Consider the following 18,638-nt stretch of genomic DNA (forward strand, 5'->3'; position numbering starts at 1 on the left):
TTTTTGGACCCCTCCAAGTGCTCTAATGAATTGGCAAAGTAGCATATATTGTTTGCACAATATCCATCTAGTATTCGACGTTTCTCAACTAAAGAAACAACTTGGAGAGGCACAAACCATTTCCACAACCCTGCTATCAATTGAAGCAGAAACAACCACTAGTTAAAGAAACATCAAGTACGATATGACTTCTCCGTACATAAAAAGTTTTCTTAAACATGTAATGAAAAAGTATAAATAAAGTTATTGGCTGAAGAAAAATTTAGTCAAACCTATTCTCAATCTCTCTTGCCTTGCTCCTCTCTTCCTCTCCTAGAATTTGTCTCACCCTTTTTTTCGCTTTCTTTGCCTCTCTACCTCTCTCCGTCTCCTCCTATCTCTCTCTCCCCCTTGGCTAGAAGTTTTCTTGCTTCCTTTGTCCAATATCTATATGTGGTCCCTCTTGCTCCAAGAGGCCCTTGTCCACTCTCATAATCCCCTCCATCATCCCATCTAAGCACCCCATTCACACACAAATTCCAACTTTTTTCCAACACATCCAACCCAAGTTCCCTTATTGAAAGTTGAAAAGATATGACCTTGAAGAGGTTTCTATCATAACAACATCTACTTTATGATGCCTCAAAAACCTAATTACATTATTGCCTACACAAGGAGTTACACTACTCAATTGGCTACAATAATCAATTTACAAAGCACACTCTCACAAGGGATTGTAACAAACTTTAGATATTTTATTAGTAAACTAGGCTTTCGAACCTAGACCCACAAAGGGATTTCAATAACAAAATAGACTACAAGTCTAGATCCATACTTGAAATTTTTAACATGAAACTAGGCTCAATAGCCTAAACAAACCAAAAAGTGTTAACAAGAAGTTGCCCGGGGACTTGTGGTCAACAATAATTTACTAGGGGCATAATAAACAAGAACATAAAATATGGACAAATTATAATGCAAATTAAAGTTGAGGTTGAAACTTGCTCATCTTTAGGCAGTTGAGGTTCAAAACTATTATTTGCCTATAAGATTAATAATGAAATATCATTAATTAATTATATTCATCTCTCAAAGGTTTTCTATTTTTTCAAACTTATTAAGGATATTTTAATACAGAACCCTAATTTATCTTTGTTAAGACCATTAATGCATCATAAAGGAAGGTTTTGTAGTAGTTTGTAAATGTTTATATACTCTCTTATGAACTTTTTTTCTCCATATCATTCACTAGTTACTTTGGTAACAATAATTTAAACTTATGCCTAATTAGAAGATGTTCTTAATATTTTATTATTATTATTTATGTTAACCCCTTTGAAAGTTTAAAATTACCTAAAACCCACTTATTACTCGCTCCTATGTTTCATATTTAAATAAAAAATTCACTTGCTCTCATTTTCTCCTGTCTTCTTGGTGCATTAAGAAAGAGGAGAGGTCCTTGTTTCTTTTGGACCTTTTTATTTTTTATAAAAATTATAAATAGAAATAAAACTTATTTGAAAGTGTTATTTAGTAATTTTTATCAAGTTGTTTTAACGATTTCATTTTCATTATCCATTAGATTATAATTATAAGACATCTGGTTGGTGGTATTAAAAAATACAATATGAGAGGCGGGGCCAAATATCGACCAAAGATCTATGTCACGTTTATCATGCATTTGGAGCAAAATGTGAGATGATACGTGGAGAATTCTCGCATATGAGTCGCATAAGGATTGTCGTAAGAAGGGATCATGGATACGTACATTTGTACGCGAGCTACACTAGAACGAGAGAATGACTGTTCGAAACAGTTTTTTGTCTCCTCTTCTCGTTTTATTTTCTGAGCGGATCACGGATCGGTAGTGGTCCCCTATAAGGTCTCATCTGATTGATCTCCGCATTTCAACTTAACGGACTTTTTCTGCAATTCGGTTCCAAGGCGTGCGTGGAGGAAGACAAACTTAGGGTTATGGTGATACGCAGGGATGTGGTGCTCGTCTCTTTCGGCCTGTTCATTGTATGTTGATGGTTGTTTTCTAGAGGTTGGATTAGGGGAGATCGAGGCAGGGAAATTGTCTTGCCAAAATGGCGCCATCGCCCGTGAAGTTTTTGTTCACGCTGTTGTTGACTTGCATCTTTGGCTGGATCATTTTCATGTAAGTGATTTCTGAGCAATTATGACTGTTTTCTTCTCTGATTTTTTCTCATTGTTTCCTTACTGACTTTGTCTAGATCATCTCAATTTTATTTTTATATTTTTCTATGTTCAAATTTGTGGCATTTGTTGGTCGTAACATAGGCCTGGAGGATAGTATCGTTAATTCGGATTTCGACTTTGACAATAGTTAATTTTGATGCTTTATACAATTCGCTCACCTTGACGATTTTAAGTGTTTAAGAAGCAAGAGCTGATGATGGGAGCTCATTCTGCATGTGACAAAGGATATGAGCCAAGTGAGGATTGTCATGTCACGTTTTTCTTCAAATTGTGCTGGTGGGTTGGGCTTATAACGAACACTAGTCGTTACCCGGTGGTTTTGTCCGGTAATGAATGAAAAATTTAATGGAATCGGATACTGTTCATTGGTTCTAACCTGTCTGTTCGTCCATTCGAACTGGTTGACTGTCACAACTGCAGGAATCAGTTTAAAGAGAAATGGTGGTGGATTTCTGCACACAGCTATTAAACCTATGTCAGCTATTAAATGGTGGCTGATGCTTTAGCCAAGCAAGGAGCATCCTTGCAATCTCTTGTTGTCAGGAGTTAGCTCCTTTTTGTTTCTCTTAATAAATTCACATTTCATAAAAAAAAGTATGTTTTCAGCTTATTTTTCTTAGCAAGGGCATCCATTCGTATCTGTGACTGTCAGTTCAATCTGGCTCACCTACTGGGGGTGCATTATAAAAAAATTATCGGCCATCAGACAATTTCCAGCATGCCAGTACTGGTCTGAACCATGGAATGAACTTCCGTTGGCAACTAGGTTTTCTTGGGAATTGCTCTAATATGGCCAATTTCCCATTTACTTGGTTTGCGATCTACATTCAGTCCTATGGTTTTTTTTTTTTTCACTATTTGCATAGATCTAGGGCCCTGGGGACGAATCTTCTGGTGCCCCTTACATATTCAGTTTGCTAAAATGAAATTAGGCCTTTTTCATGAAAACATGGAAGTTGGGTTTTATGGGCCATAGATGAATCGCTTGTCTGAAATCTCTTAACTGAATTTGATTAAGTAGCAAATCATCTTACATGTTGACTATTGTCTGATGACCTCTGTTTTGTCCATGTTTTGAGACTTGCTATTTTTAGTGGTCAATTTGATTACCAAATAGTGAGTAGCTGATTTTGGGGGACAGTTCCAATGTGCATGATTGGTGAATTACATCATGTAGATTGTACGACATTGTAAAGGTGCATAGATCTACTGAGATTTTGATTTCCTCTTCAAGAAAGATCTTCTTTTATTTACTCTTATCCTAATGTTTTCATGGCTGTAAATGTCCAAAGAATGTTCACAGATGCTTAGACTGTTAATTATGTCATATTTATAAATTCCTTGTAGCATCTCCATGCAAAAAAACTTAATATTTCCTCTGCAAGTGGAAAGAGTGACCAAACTTATCCATATCCATGCATATTGAAATAATATTTCTCTGCAAATTGCTGTCTTATCCATATCTTTGCATATGAGCACTTATTGTTTTGCTAACTGCCAAGGCATATTGCTACTCATTTGTATATTCAGATTTGTGAAAGATTTATTGGATTTGCTGCTTAGATGATTAGACTTTTATGACGAATATGATTTTGTTATTTTTCCATTGATATTGAAGTAATGAGCTATAATGCTTTCACTTGTCTTTTACTAGATTTTCACTCCAATTTCTGTTCTTCCAGATTTACTGCAAGATTGTTGGCGTGGGTTCTGAGCCGAATAATGGGGGCATCTGTTGGATTCCGTGTTGCTGGATGCAATTGTTTGAGAGATGTCAATGTGAAATTTAAAAAGGTTAATCTTTATTTTTTTATGACAAAGTGTGGCACAACAATTTAAGTATTTGTACTGTCTTTCTTGAGTAAAGTTTTTTTCTCTCTCTTTTTCATAGCATAAATCCAAAAAAAAGTGGTGTTTTTGTGTATTTTTCTCTTTGCTGCTCAGTCTTTTGCATGTTTATTTTTATTTTCATTTTTAATGATACAGTCCTTTGCATGTTGGGACTATATATTTTCCTCTTCTCATAAAATTATTTCCCCTGTTCAAAGATCCTTTGAATTCTCTATTAGGCTGTTTTTCTAAATTGTAGAAATCTGTGAATCAACGTTTCAGAGAAGGAGAAAGAGAAAGATTGAAAGATGTGAAAGAGAGAAAGCTGCACAGTGGGCAGCAACTTGTAGAGGGTCAGAATTTTGACCCCTGATCTTTATATTGTCTCACTTAAATATAACGATATAGAAAAGGACTAAAATGCTCTTCTAGACCAGCTTACATATTGATTTTCAATTAGACCCAGAAAATAAAACAATCAGAAACCCTAAGTACACAATGCTACTCCACTACATTTGTATAGCTTAGAGGGGACAAGTTTACATGTGTATGAAGATAAAAAAAACCCTTATCTTCAATACTCCCCCTCAAACTGGAGCATAAATATCATGATGCTTGTTATAAAACATCATAAATTCACCCGTCCCAAGGGTTTGGCGAATATATCATGAAGCTGATTTGCTGGTGGCACATAAATAGTGACAATTTTACCGCTCATTATTGAACCTGGAATGAAATGACTATCTTCCTCTAGGTTGTTCGACCTCTTATGAAACACAGAATTGCTCGTAATAAATGCAACAACCTGGTTGTCCCATCGTACCACCATGGACCTTTTAACTTCAATATCAAGCTCCATTAAGACAGATTTAACCCACATGAGCTTACTGGTTGTATGAGCCATTGCTTGTATTCTGCTTTTACACTTGTGAAAGCAACCACTATTTGGTTTTCACTCTCAACTTACAAGATTGCCACCAAAAAACATATAGTATCCTGAAGTGGGTTTTCTATCCAACCTGAATCTAGCATAGTTGGCTTATGAGTACTCCTTAACATCAATTTATCTATAGGACTTATTGAGGAGTTCCTTACCCAACGCTCTTTTCAAGTACCTCAAAATCTTTTGTGCTGCTAAAAACTGATATTTTTAGGATTCTTCATAAACCTGCTTATGCTCCTATTGCAAAAGATATGTCAGGTTTGGTCACTGTGCCATACAAAATTTTTCCAACTAACTTCTTATATTTTGTTTTATCCTTCACCAATGTACTTTTTTGAGGAAAATGTGTAAATATTTATTCAAAGAGATAGGGATACAACTTAGCACGCAGGGCCGTCCTCCACAACAAGGTGTTGGAGGGAAGAACCCCGTTTTTCTTGAAAGTTTGCCAAGTGATTGGCAGATCTGGGGGGTATGGATCCATGTACAATTTAAATTAGAAGTCCCAGTGCTGCTTGGGTGGGGGGGGGGTGTGTATTTTCTTGGCACCAATTGATGACGACCTTGGAATCTCATTTGATGATGAGGGGCCCAACGAGACAGTCCTAGAAGACCAAGAGGCCTTGAAGCAGCCCAACTAGGTTTTTCGTAGTGGAGTCGGAGATACCAAGAGGGCCCGCAAATCAGTTCCCTTTAAAATCAGTGTTATTGAGGTGAATAAAATCCTTCTTTGTCAGAAGCTAGGAGGAGACCTGTCCAACAATGTTTTCCACAAGTACCTCCAGAGGAGAAGTTTTAAATTTGAATCTCCGGTTATTCCTTTCTTTCCAGAGCGCCCTGGGAATGTGGCCCATGCGACTTAATATGAGCATTTTCCCAAGCTTCGGAAGCCGGGAGTTTTTGATGGAGAGGATCATGGATGACAAGCTTTGGGGAATGCAGAATTGGATCCCAATTCTATCGAGGAGGCTGGGCTAGACGGCATGAGCAAATTGGCAGTGGAGAAGGACATGCGACGTGGTTTCTGGGAAGTTGTGACAAAAGGGGCAGAAGGGGTCTTGCACGGGAGTTCCCCGCCTTATGAGGGAGTCGGAAGTGAGAATTTTGTTCCTGCAAGCACACCATACAAATTTTTTTGCACAGGGTGGAGCAAGTAAGGACCAGGCTGGTGCTGCTGGGTGGTGAGGTTGCGGATCAGTGAGGCTTTTAAGAAATTTATAAGCAGAGGTTGTGGTAAAGGTTTCTTATGGGCAAGGGTCCGGATGAGGGTGTTGGATATGTGTCATATATTTTGACTTAGGCAAAGCAAATGAGGAGATTAGAGGCTAATAAGGCTTCAGAGTCCGAAAGGGCTCTGCAAAGACCAAGGTTCCACCCACCTGAATCCGATCATATATTCAAAATAGTGGTGTTTTTGCAATTAGAGAGGATGGAGATGGGTCCAAAGCTTGTGTTTTATCCCCCGACCATAGTTCCGACCAGAATTTAGTTAGGCGCCCATTCCCCGGGTAACATTTGACGACCTAAATAGGGGATTCCATCCCGGGATTAAGAGGCTTCTAAATAGGGGACAAACGATAGTACCGGCCTCCATCAGTCCACCAACCATTTGAAATATTAGCTTTGGCAGCAACGAGGGCCCACTGCAAGTTAGCAAAGCTGATAAATTAATCTGGTGGCCAGATAAGAGTGACTCTTTTTCGGTGTCCTCTGCCTACCTTGCTATACGTGGATGACTCTCTCACAGTTCTAGGCATGCGGTAGAGTTCACCTGGCCTCAACGCCCCCCCAAAAGTAAAGTTCTTCATGTGGAGTGCTTGCCTCAACAAAATTCTCTCTGTTGACAATCTCAGAAAACTTGGCCAGCTTGGGGTTGACCCCATTTGCCCTTTTTGTCATGTAGCTGTGGAGACTATCAGCCACCCGCTCCTTTCATGCCCTTTTTCATGGGAGATTTGGATGTCGATTATCAGCCGCATTGGGTTGCAGTTCTTCTATCCCGTGGATCTTCCCATAACCTGTCGGATGCTTGCAGGGACTTCCGTCCCCGGTCTTGGGAGAATAATGATCTCGGCTTGCTCGACTTTCATTCCTTGGGGTTTTTGGCTAGAGTTCAATCAAAGAAGATTCAATGCTAGTTCAATTCCCAAGAAAGAATCATGGAAACCATTTCAGGTATTATTACTACATGGCTTCACTCTTAGAAAGCCTTCTCCCCCTTCTCGGGATCTTCCATCAGGAACAATTGGGGTTGTCTTGCCCAGATCCATACAAATTCTAAATCCCTGGTTGTTTTTTAGTGGACCCCGTCACCTACTGGAGCCCTTAAATTAAATTTTGATGGCTCCTCCCTTGGCAATCCTAGTCTAGCTGGTTTTGGCGGAGTGGTTCGTGATTCTTTTGGGAACCAGATCGTTTCTTTCGCTGTCCCTCTCGGTATTGTGGATTCTACGACGGCTGAGCTACACGGTCTTCTTAATGGGCTCAGTGTTTTCCGCGATCACTATGTTGGGCCCATTCACATCAAGGGAGACTCAAAGGTGGTGATCTGCTGGTGCGAACATTACTCAGCGCCCTTGTGGCGTCATTGGGTCACATTTTTTGAAATTATGGAAATTGTTATTCTGTTTGATTGTTTTTGGTTTCACATCCCGAGATCAGCAAATTCTGTAGCCGATTGTTTGACCAAACAGGGAGCTTCCTTGCAATCTCTTTTTGTTAGAGGTTAGCTCCCCATTTTTTCTCCATTTTTTTTGATAAAATCATCCTTCATAAAAAAAAAAATTGTGATTGCCCTAAGGAGATAAATTTTGTTCCTTAAGAAAACTTTGGCTGCCTCCACAATTTGTCTTCCATCAATAGAACTATGAGGGGAACAATCGGATGGACAGAATGAGTCGCTGACTCAGAGGTAGATGAAAAATATGGAATACTCTAAAAAGGGTGAATACCCTAAAAACATTTAATTTTGTCTTGGGATCATAGCTCTTGTACCCTCTTTTAGTTCGAGAATACCCCAAAACTACACACTTGATTGAGTGAGGTGAGAGTTTATCATTTGAAGATCCAACTATTTGTACAAAGAAGTACCACAAAAAATGCGAGGGTATGCATCAAGTAACTATTCCTGTGGTTGAATAAATGAAAGAGGGATACACCCATTTAAAATAGAAGTAGGTATATAATTTATCAAATAGCACGCAGTAAGAACTGCATCCTCCTAATAAGATTTAGGGACATTCATTTGAACATGATAGTCTAAGCAACATCTAGCAAAAAAAAAGTTACCTCCAGTCAATGGCAATTTTTACTTTCAGATACTCTGTTTTGTGGAGGCACATATATACCACTTGCAGAACAAATTTAGGAGAAACCATTATTCAAAAACTCAAGGCCGTTAGTAGTGCACAAAATTTTCAGAGAAGCACCCTACGAATTGTTTATTCACTATAAAACTTTAGGAATGCATCAAAGACTTCCAGGTTGCTCTTTGAGGAGATACACCTATGTTGAGGACATACACCTATGTGACATGACTATAGTGATCAATAAAAGATAAAAACCACTTAAAACGAAGACACTCGGTACCCTATATGGGCCCTACACATCAAAATGGACTAACTTAAACACTTGACTACCTTTATGACTGCTGGATGGAAATGACACTTATGGTGCTTGACATGCCTTACAATCAAACAAAAGCTCTGAAGGATAAGAAGGAATAAGAGAATAGAGCTTCATTGGAGAAGGATATCCCAATTGAAGATGCCACTTGCATGGAGAAACCTTCATTGGAAATGCACAGTCCTTTTGTTATGGTGTCTTCTCAAGGTACTACAGCCTATCATGTTCTCATCCCCCACCACTTACCCTCTTTGCCCTCAAGTTCTGAAAAGCACAACCAGAACGAGAAAAGGATACTATACAATGTAAGGCTTTGGTTAGTTGACTTACATATGACAGCTTAATGGGAGATTTGAGAACATATCGGATGAAAGGTAAAGAACTCCCTTAACTCTAGAAACAAAACCATCAGCCAAATCTAAAGACTCATGATGAAAAGACTCAATCCAAGATAAAAAAATGAAAGGGCTTACCTCACATATGGGCTATGCACTAGAGTCAACGATCCAACTCGGAGAGGAGGACACATGGAAGACAGGCATTTCTGAACTGGCAACGGTGGTGTTGGCTGCAGATGTAGAAGTAGGGAAAGAGCTATTAGAGGAGGAAGTCATCTAACCTAATTTCTAACCCAACTACTGTGTTAAATTGGGTCCAAGGCCCTATCCCAAAATGACTAGTCAACTTAGGAAACCTCTTTCCCAACTAATAAACTCAATATCTTTGTATTCACTAATCCATGTGGGACTATTCCTTAACACTCCCCCTCATGTGTAGACCATCTTTTGTGGCTCTACAAGTGGATAATTTACGAGTAGGCAGTTTAGGTGTAGGCCCTCTTTTGTGACTCTACAAGTGGATAGTTTTAGGTGTAGGCCTTCTTTTGTGGCTCTACAAGTAGATAGTTTTTAGGTGCAGGCCGACATATGAGTACCTGCTCTGATACCATGTTAAATTGGGTTCAAGGCCCTATCCCAAAATGACTAGTCAACTTAGGAAACCTCTTTCCCAACTAATAAACTCAAGATCTTTGTACTCACTAATCCATATGGGATTATTCCTTAACATACTGAATTTGGGATTATGTGGATGAGGCTGGGTCAACTTCACCACTAGTACTACCATGTGTGACATTTGTCACTTTGGAATTTGCCCATACTGACTTCCTAACTTATCCCAGCATTTTTCAGAAATGTGGTTAGTTCTTCTACAATGAACACTTTCTATCTGCACGTCCTCTACTATGATCAACCTCTTCTGTTTCTCTTCCTCTTCCACTTCCACCTCCACCACCCCCATGTTCCCTTGCACTTTCAGTCCTATTTGTCTTGGGGGTAGAATTCAAGGTTGACACATGAACAGATTTAGAAATTTTATCCACAGAGGACAGAAGAACACCTTCAGCCCTTATAGCATTCGAAAAGGCCTTTTTCATGTGTTACATCATCATCCACCAATAGCTGAGCTTGAATAGCATCACATTCATGCCCCAAACCATGCAACAATTGAGCAACTTGCATATGATTTTCTTTCTTCCTTAATTCTTGTTCATTAGCAGTGGATGGATGGTAGACATAATCTCCTACAAAACAACTTACATCTCACCAAAATACTCAATGACATGTCTATTCTACGCGTTGTAGAGTGATAACAAGAATACGATTCATAATTACCAAAAAAGATTACTCTAATGAGAGTATGAGGCTTGGTGAGTACTACACATGCCTTTTGCAGTCTTATAGGTCAGAATCTGAGAGCCAGTTTCAGGCTCCATACTGTTTACCAACCAAATTATTACTGATAATTGTCTGAGTTCCAATCATCAGTCATAGGATTGGGAGGATCCTCCTTAAGAAATTCTAACTTCCTCTTTGCTCCAAGATACATCTGAACAACATCAGACTAATATATATAGTTTGCACCATTCAACTTAACAGATGTAATCTGAATGGATCTATAATCCTTACTTTCAGACTTCTTGGAAGTCTTATTAGGCGTAATGACCTCACATTGATCTGTCATTAACGAAAACACCACAAATGCAAGACACCAAACGCACCACAGGGTCTGTGCAGGTAAAGAAATCAACCAGATGCAATAAAGACATGGGACAGCTGCAATTAGGGGACACGACAGCAGTTATTAGGTAATAGTGGCAACGCATGACAGTAATTAGGGCATATCAATCTTCAAAACTCAATCCAGCTACGCATATAGAAGACGATAGGAATCCTATCCACATGCACGAGCTCACTTGGGCACAGAAATAGCAGTAATCAACCCTGAATCACCACACACCCAATAAAGACAGACTGAGGAGTTTGCACAGACAAAGAACTCCAATAGGCCAGTTACAAAACTGTGGACAGGGTACAACACACAATCAACTGCCCACGCAGTACAGAGAGCCATGAACCAACAACAGGTTCAGACACAGAAGAAGGAAAGATCTAACCTTAAAAGGTAATCATCAGAGAAGATGAAGAATTCTCCCCTTGTGTAATCTTAGGCACTGGAGGAAATCAGAAATTTCTGATGAATGCCATGAAGAAAGCTGTAAATCAACGTTTGAGAGACGAAGAAAAGAAAAAGGACGAAAGAAGAGAGAGAGAAAGCTGTGCAGAAGCACCTCATTTGGGGTTAGAACTCGACCTCTGACTTTTATATTGTCTCACTTAAGTAAAACTATATAAAAATGATGAAAATGCTCTTCCAAACCAGTTTACATACCCAAAAAATAAAACAATAGAAGACCTAAGTACATCATACTACTCCATGACACTGGTATGGTCTAGAGGGCACAAGTTTATGTGTGTAAAGACCCAAATGCCCTTATCTTTACATAAATAAATGCAAAGAAACGCGTGGGTGTTTCTGATAATATAGTTGCTCTGTCTAAGCCATGAACAGAACCACTGTTTCATTTTACACCAGTTCTGGAAACTGGATGAATGCTTGTCTCTCATTACAGGATTGTTTTATTTTCTTTTGATAAAATTGTTCAGTTTTCTAAATTAGTACAAGTTATCCAGGTTATCCATATCTTCTAATGCTCAAGTCCTTTCCTTCATAGGTCTTAAATTTTTCATTGGTGCTTCACGGAAAGAGATATTTGGTTCTACAAGTTTTAATGGTCTTGTGCACTTTCTGTAGTCTGAATTTAAATGTCTGAAAATTTCTGATGTTTTTCAGGGTGCTGTTGAGTCCGTGTCTGTTGGTGAGATCAAGCTCAGCTTGCGGAAGTCTCTGGTGAAGCTTGGATTTAGTTTTATTTCGAGAGATCCAAAGTTGCAGTTGTTAATATGTGAGCTGGAAGTTGTAATAAGGCAGCCTGAACCAAGAGTGAGGAAGGATCGGCCTCAGAGACCTGCAAAGCCTCACACTTCTGGTAGCAGAGGAAAGTGGATGCTTGTGGCTAACATGGCAAGATTCTTATCTGTTCACATTACAGATTTAGTCATTAAGGTAAACACTTGGCAATTGACATCTGGTGATATTCTATGCTATGTACTTCACCTTGAGGTTTATCTTCTATCTGGACTTAACCTTATGAGATTTTGAATGCAATCATTTCTAATTTATCCTGAGAATATGTTGTTAATGCATGTAACCATTTTCTGATTGAAATTATAAACACAAATGCCAGCGGGATCGGAATATCCATTATAATAGCTGGCCTTAACTTAGTTTTATGTTTACTTCGAGTGATAGTGTTGTGTGAATATGTATGCTTGTCTATGCCCTCAATTGAGAAGGTGGCAGGAAAACTTTTTTTTTTGTGAATGTTAAGTACACATGCACATACACCCCTTATTCCCCCTTGTGAGACTTGAACCCAAGGACTTACACTATAATGTGACCATTGAGCCAAAGACCCAAGTCATAGGTATCTGGAAATCATACTTGTTTTTTCTGAATTATATTAAATTCATATCAATTTTTTTCTGAAACATTTGTGGGCATCTATAACGACTTAGTGAATTCTCTTGCTTAGGGAGAGGTTAGTTTCTGAGCCTTATTTTGAATTGTTCTTAAGTGGTTTTATGTTGCTTTTCCGACCTCTATTTTTGTTGAAGAGGAGAGAAAAATTCTCACCAGTTTAAAAAACATTGTGGACTCATCTCAGAAATAGTGTATAGAGTGAAGTTGCTTAACGTAAAAGGTAGAGATTTATTTTGGAATAGTGTGAAACTCATATAAAATGATTTCAAACCTACATTGCAGTGGGATGGTCTTAAATAGCATTAGATTATTTAAAACCCGATGCTTCTAATTAACATCTGAAAATTATTGAAAATTTGTAGTATTGTCTTTTTTTTTTTTTTTTTTTTTTTTTTGTGAATTGAAGTCTATAACTACTTTGTAAGTCATCTGCATTTGGTTATGAACTCATCAGTGTTGTACCATGTTACCTTCTCTCTCTCTCTCTCTCTCTCTCTCTCTCTCAATTCATTAGTTGAAGTTAGAAATTGGCAGCAGTTCTGACAAGTGGCCATATCAAAGGATGTTCAGATATAAACAGCTGTAAGATACTTACGTAGCACTTTTGATGTTCAGGTGCCAAAAGCTACCATGGAAGTTAAAGACCTAAAAGTGGACATATCAAAGGATGGCGAGCCAGTACCAGCTTTATTTGTCAAACTTAAACTTGTGCCTGTGCTATGTCATATGGCCGAGTCGCGTTTCAATTGTGAGCAATCATCTACTTTCAGTCATGAAGGATATACATCAGGACAGACATATTTATCAAATGTGGAGAAGAACTTGGTTCCTTTTATCTGTGAGGAGTTATCACTTTCTTCTGAGTTTGGTCATGATAGGTTAGTCTATCTTTGTAAAGGTGTTGAGTTTTTTTTTTCCATTCTTCTCTATCTATTTATCTGGTGCTCTGCCTATGCAAGTCTAGTTTTGCTGGCTAGGAAGGTCCCTCCAATTCATAACTTTGTTAAATCTTCTTTGTTAAGCCATAGTGTGGACTGTAATAGGATTCTTTCATGTTTATTCTTTGCACTGGGTTATCAGTAATCATCTTAAAATTATTGACCTTTTTTTGTGAAATTGGTGGCAGGGAGATTGGTGTTGTGATCAAGAATGTGGATATCACAAGTGGAGAAGTGACTGTCAACCTACATGAAGACTTATTTCACAAGAATAAAAAAATAGATACTGCTGCAGGGACTGCTTTGGTTGCTCCACCAGCCAAAAAAACTTCAAAAAAACAGAATTATCTTGAGTCAGTAAAAAAGAATATTGTTCGGTTTCCTGAAAAGGTTAGTGGGCCTCAGTGTGAAAGTTAGATCTTTTTTCTTGTTTCTTTTTGTGGTTTGGTGTTTGCTGTGATTAATGTTCTTTGTAGTTTTGTCTCTTTTTTAGCTTGTCTTTAAAATATCAATGTATTATGAAACTCTTTTGCTATATAAAAAACAGTAAATTTATCAGCATCTATTGTTCTTTCACATGGTTTCTTTTCATGTGTATCTTCTCTCTGAGACCTTTGATGGCATTTTCCTATCTATATATACTTTAGATAGGGTTCTATACTAGCAGGAGAAGATTAATTGATACAAAGACATATTCACAATGTTGTGGCGGTAGGTTCTGGGCAACAAAGATGAAGAACAGATATTCAATTTGAGAAGTTTGCCATGACTTGGAAAAAGGGAAGTCACTTTATAACACAAGTAGGAAAATCAAAGTTGAAAGAGGAAAAGTGACTCGAGAAATTTGAAACTGAATCAATATTTTCAAACTTTTCTGTGTTTTTTTTTTGGTTAAATAATGATAACTCTTTAAAGGAAAGAAAGAGTGTGCGGAGGCCCCAAACTGCAAGTTTATAGAAGCAAATACATAAAGGTAGAAAACAAGATGACAAGCATAGGAGGGTCAAAGGAGTGGAGTTTCCAACAACAAGGAATTGCCAAGGATTCTGTGTTGGATACCTGATCAATATGAGAAATGCATTGAAAAATCTGTCCTGAAATAGGCTGGTTAACACAATAGCCATAAATATTGGGCTGCATGAGGCACATAAAGCTCAAGTATGTGGCTTCCCTTGTTCTGTGTGTTTGAGAGACACATACCTAAGCATTGATAAATTCTTTTTTATCAATGAACTTGTAGAGATACAAAGCTGATGGAAAGGTGGAGGGTCTCCTAGTCTCCAAGTTGATTACAACTGCTGAGATGTCTTCCACCATGAGCTGGATGGAGGAGTTATGGAAGAATTTCAGCCCTTGAAGGAGCTCTCATCTCAGCTTTTGTGGGCATCCTATTGTTGGGGACATGTGTGCATGGGGTTGACAAATCCTCCATTTTTCGCTGAAATAGCTTTCCTTCCTCTTGATGGCTCAGTTTGTAACTATTATTGCCATCAAAATTTGACTTTTCTCAGTCATTGGAATCCACTTTTTTTTTTTTTTTGAAAAAATATATATATTAACAGAGAAAATTACAAAGGGGATAGGAGCAAATCCCTAATAACAAGAGATTGAAAGTTTGCTCCTGAATTGGCAGATCTCGAAATGTGAGTCCTCTATCCCCACTTTTATTCAACATAGTAGTAGAATTTCTCTCAGCCATGTTCTATTCGGTGGTTGACCTTGGATGGCTCTCCCCAACCAGCTCTCAACAGGCCTTCAATATACCGATTTTGCAATATGCGGATGAAACCATAATTTTTGGCACCGGTGATATGGATACTGCTAGGAGGATAAAAGCAGTATTAGGGCTCTTTGAAATTGCATCAGGTCAGAACGTTAACTGGAGGAAGACCTCTCTCATTGGTTTTAATGTGAGCCCAGAAGACCTTGAAGAGATGGCAAATCTATTTGGATGCTCTATGGCTACGCTTCCAGCGAAGTATCTTGGTCTTCCTCTGTTTCATGGGTGTATTTCCCAAAATCTGTGGATCCCAGTGGTTGAAAAGATTGAATCCAGGTTAGCCAGTTGGAAGGGGTGTTTACTTAGTAAGGCAGGCAGACTAATTCTCCTTAAATCTTGTATTGGTGGCATCCCAAACTATGCACTATCTTTTCTGCCTTGCCCATCCTCAGTTTGCAAAGTCATAGATAAAATGAAAAGAAGATTCCTATGGAGAGGATCAAGTGACTTTTTTAAATATCATTTGGTCAAATGGAATGAAGTCTGCTTACCTAAAAGATTGGGAGGACTAGGGCTTCGGAAATCAAAAGAAATGAACAAAGCCTTAATGCTTAAATGGATTTGGAAGTACAACACAAATTCCTCCAATCTTTGGAAGGATATGGTTCACGTCAAGTTGGGCTGGAATATGCCATGGTGGTTGGCTGGAGGAAACCGGAGAGGACTATCCTCAATATGGAGATCTATTTTTTTGCTTCTTCAGAATTTCTCATCAGCCTGTAGATTTTTTGTGGGTAATGGAATATCTCTTAAATTCTGGGATGACTGGTGGGCAAGACAGGCACCTTTACAGAACTCTTTCAGCACTTTTTTCCTTCTCTCCACTCACAAGGAAATTACAGTTGCGGATGCTTTTGAGGGAGGGAATGTGAACCTTCACTCCCGAAGGGGTTTAACAGACATGGAGGCCATGGAAACCAGCAGCCTCTTAGATGCTTTGAATCATGTCAGAATTTGGCCTTCCAATGAAGACAAGCTCATTTGGTGGCCTGACAAAAGTGGGAAATTCTCAGTTGCTTCGGCATATAGATTCATCAACGGTTGGGATCCGACGCAAAGGGAGCATGACATCAACTTCGTCTGGAATCTATGTGCCCCCCCAAGGTAAAATTTTTCATGTGGAGTGCCTGTCAAAGTAAAATTCTCATGGCTGATGTGCCCAGAAGAAGAGGTCACCCATCTATTGATCCACTATGCCCTTTCTGCCACAATGAAGATGAATCCACCAATCACACTCTTCTTCAGTGCCAGTTCTCATGGACTGTGTGGACCTCTATTTTAAGCAAATTGGAGATTCAATTTTGTATTGCTGTCGACCTGATAAGCTTTTGCAAGTCGATCTTGGGATATCCCCTTCCTGGCCTAAGTAAATTGATTATCTCAGCTTGTGCTAGCTTCGTTCCATGGGGGCTTTGGAATAAACGAAATAGAAGGCAGTTTGATGCTAAAAGCGAATTTGAGGCTAGAGTTGTTGATAGAGTGACAGGGCAAGGCACTGACATTCGAGACAATTGGAGCAATTTGGCGAGGATGCACATTGGAGCTAAAATCCTAGTTATGCAGGAATGGACCCCTCCGGAAACTGGCTACCTAAAACTAAACTTTGATGGATCTTCTCTTGGAAATCCCGGGATCGCGGGATTTGGGGGCATCATTTTAGACTCAACTGGGAATCAATGTTTTTCCTATGCTGGTCCTTTAGGCATATCTGACTCAATGTCGGCGGAATTACATGGCCTTCTTAATGGATTGCGGGTGTTCAAAGACAAATGTAGTGGGCCTATTCACATCGAAGGGGATTCCAAGGTGGTGCTTGGTTGGTGCCAGCGCAATTCTTCTCCCCCATGGAGGCATTGAGACGTATTCCAGGAGATTTTGGATATTGTATCTTCCTTTTCTTGTATTTGGTCTCACATTCCGAGATTTGCTAATTTGGCAGCATATGTGCTTGCCAAGGAGGGAGCTTTCCTGCAATCTCTCGTTGTAAAGGATTTGCGCCCTCCGCTTTTGTAGTTTTGTTGTTTTCTCTTCCTTCTTTTAAATAAAATACATCTTCATAAAAAAAAAAATACAAGAAAATGGAGAAGTAATTTCAAGAATCTCCCTCAAAGAGTCCCAATGGCACCACGAGGGGGAGGAAGCCCACTCACACCAACCAATTACCACCTTTGAGTCTCCTTCAATAAGCAGAGGGCCACTACAATTCTCTGAAAGCACGATGCCCATTAAGAAGGCCTTGGAGCTCAGCCGATGTGGAGTCAGCAATGCCTAACGGGTCAACATACGAGAAACGCTGGTTTCCAAAGGGGTCTGAGATAACTCTCCCAAAACCTACAATCCCGGGATTGTCCTGCGAAGAACCGTCAAAATTCAACTTTAGGAAACCGTGCTCTGGGGGGATCCATTCTTGCATAACTGGGGCCTTGGATGCAAACCTCATTTTTGCCATTGTGCTCCAGTTTTTGCAAATAGAGGAACCCACATAAGAGGAGAAATGCCTCTTGGTAAGAAGCCACACTGAGATTTGACCCAAGACACGCTCGGCTACTCTCTCCGTGGAGTCACATTTAGCCTCAAATTGCATGCGGTTGCGCTCTTTCCAAAGCCCCCACGGGATGAAGCCAATGCAAGCAGAGACCATAAGCTTTCCAAGCCCAGGAAAGGAGGTACCAATGAGCGACTTATTAAAAGATAGCAGATCTGCTGACATACAGAATTGAAGCCCCGTCTTACTAAGGATTGAAGTCCACACTTTCCATGAGTAGGAGCATTGAAGAGGGTGTGATTGGCTCTCATTCTTTGAGTTGGAGAAGGGGCAGAGAAGATCAATAGCAGGGTGGCCTCTTCTTCTGAGTACATCTGCCGTGAGTATTTTCCTTTGTAAGGCGCTCCATATGAAATTTTTTATCTTTGGTGGAAGACAAAGACGCCACACAAAGAAAATCTCATGAACACTTTGGTTTAGATGCCAACCATTGATAAGTTTGTAAGCGGAGGATACTGAGAAGATTCCACTTTTGTTTGGTCATCGAATCAGCTTGTCAGCTTTTGAAGGCTTCAGTCTTAAAGACTGAAGAGATTTCATCAACCTGCAAGCCTCCAATGTCATTGAAATTCACTTTTACTAGCCTTAAGGGAGTTACACTAGTAAACCACGTTAGTGGGAATAATCCACATACATTATTGGTTGGAAACATCCTATGGTTACTAGTAAGGGAAAGGCTTATTCTCTTAAAAAAAAAAAAAAGGGAAAAAGGCTTCTTAACTTTTTTTTTTTTTTACTTCTCTCTTCTTTTTAATAGTCTATACACACATTTTCAAAAAAAAAAAAAAACTTCTGTTTTTTTTTTGTTTTTGGTTTTATTTCGAAATAGTGCCA

The 18,638-nt window shown here is 39.1% G+C and overlaps 1 protein-coding gene across 3 annotated transcripts in view; it reads left to right on the forward strand.

Annotated features, from left to right (window-relative positions):
- The first annotated feature begins 1,905 nt into the window (after window positions 1-1,905).
- Window positions 1,906-18,638, forward strand: part of LOC137951332 (protein SABRE-like) — a 51,793-nt gene continuing 35,060 nt past the window's right edge. For all 3 annotated transcript variants that reach the window (XM_068797920.1, XM_068797921.1, XM_068797923.1), the window contains exons 1-5: window positions 1,906-2,140; window positions 3,885-3,996; window positions 11,792-12,064; window positions 13,157-13,419; window positions 13,668-13,869. In XM_068797920.1, coding sequence (XP_068654021.1) covers window positions 2,070-2,140; window positions 3,885-3,996; window positions 11,792-12,064; window positions 13,157-13,419; window positions 13,668-13,869 — 921 coding nt within the window. In that variant the 5' untranslated portion in view covers window positions 1,906-2,069. The remainder of the gene's footprint in view (window positions 2,141-3,884; window positions 3,997-11,791; window positions 12,065-13,156; window positions 13,420-13,667; window positions 13,870-18,638) is intronic.

This window comes from Aristolochia californica, unplaced genomic scaffold (assembly GCF_029961685.1).
Source record: "Aristolochia californica isolate CCGP_79_NKW_82.1479 unplaced genomic scaffold, dmAriCali1.0.hap1 SCAF_15, whole genome shotgun sequence".
NCBI classification, from domain to species: Eukaryota; Viridiplantae; Streptophyta; class Magnoliopsida; order Piperales; family Aristolochiaceae; genus Aristolochia; species Aristolochia californica.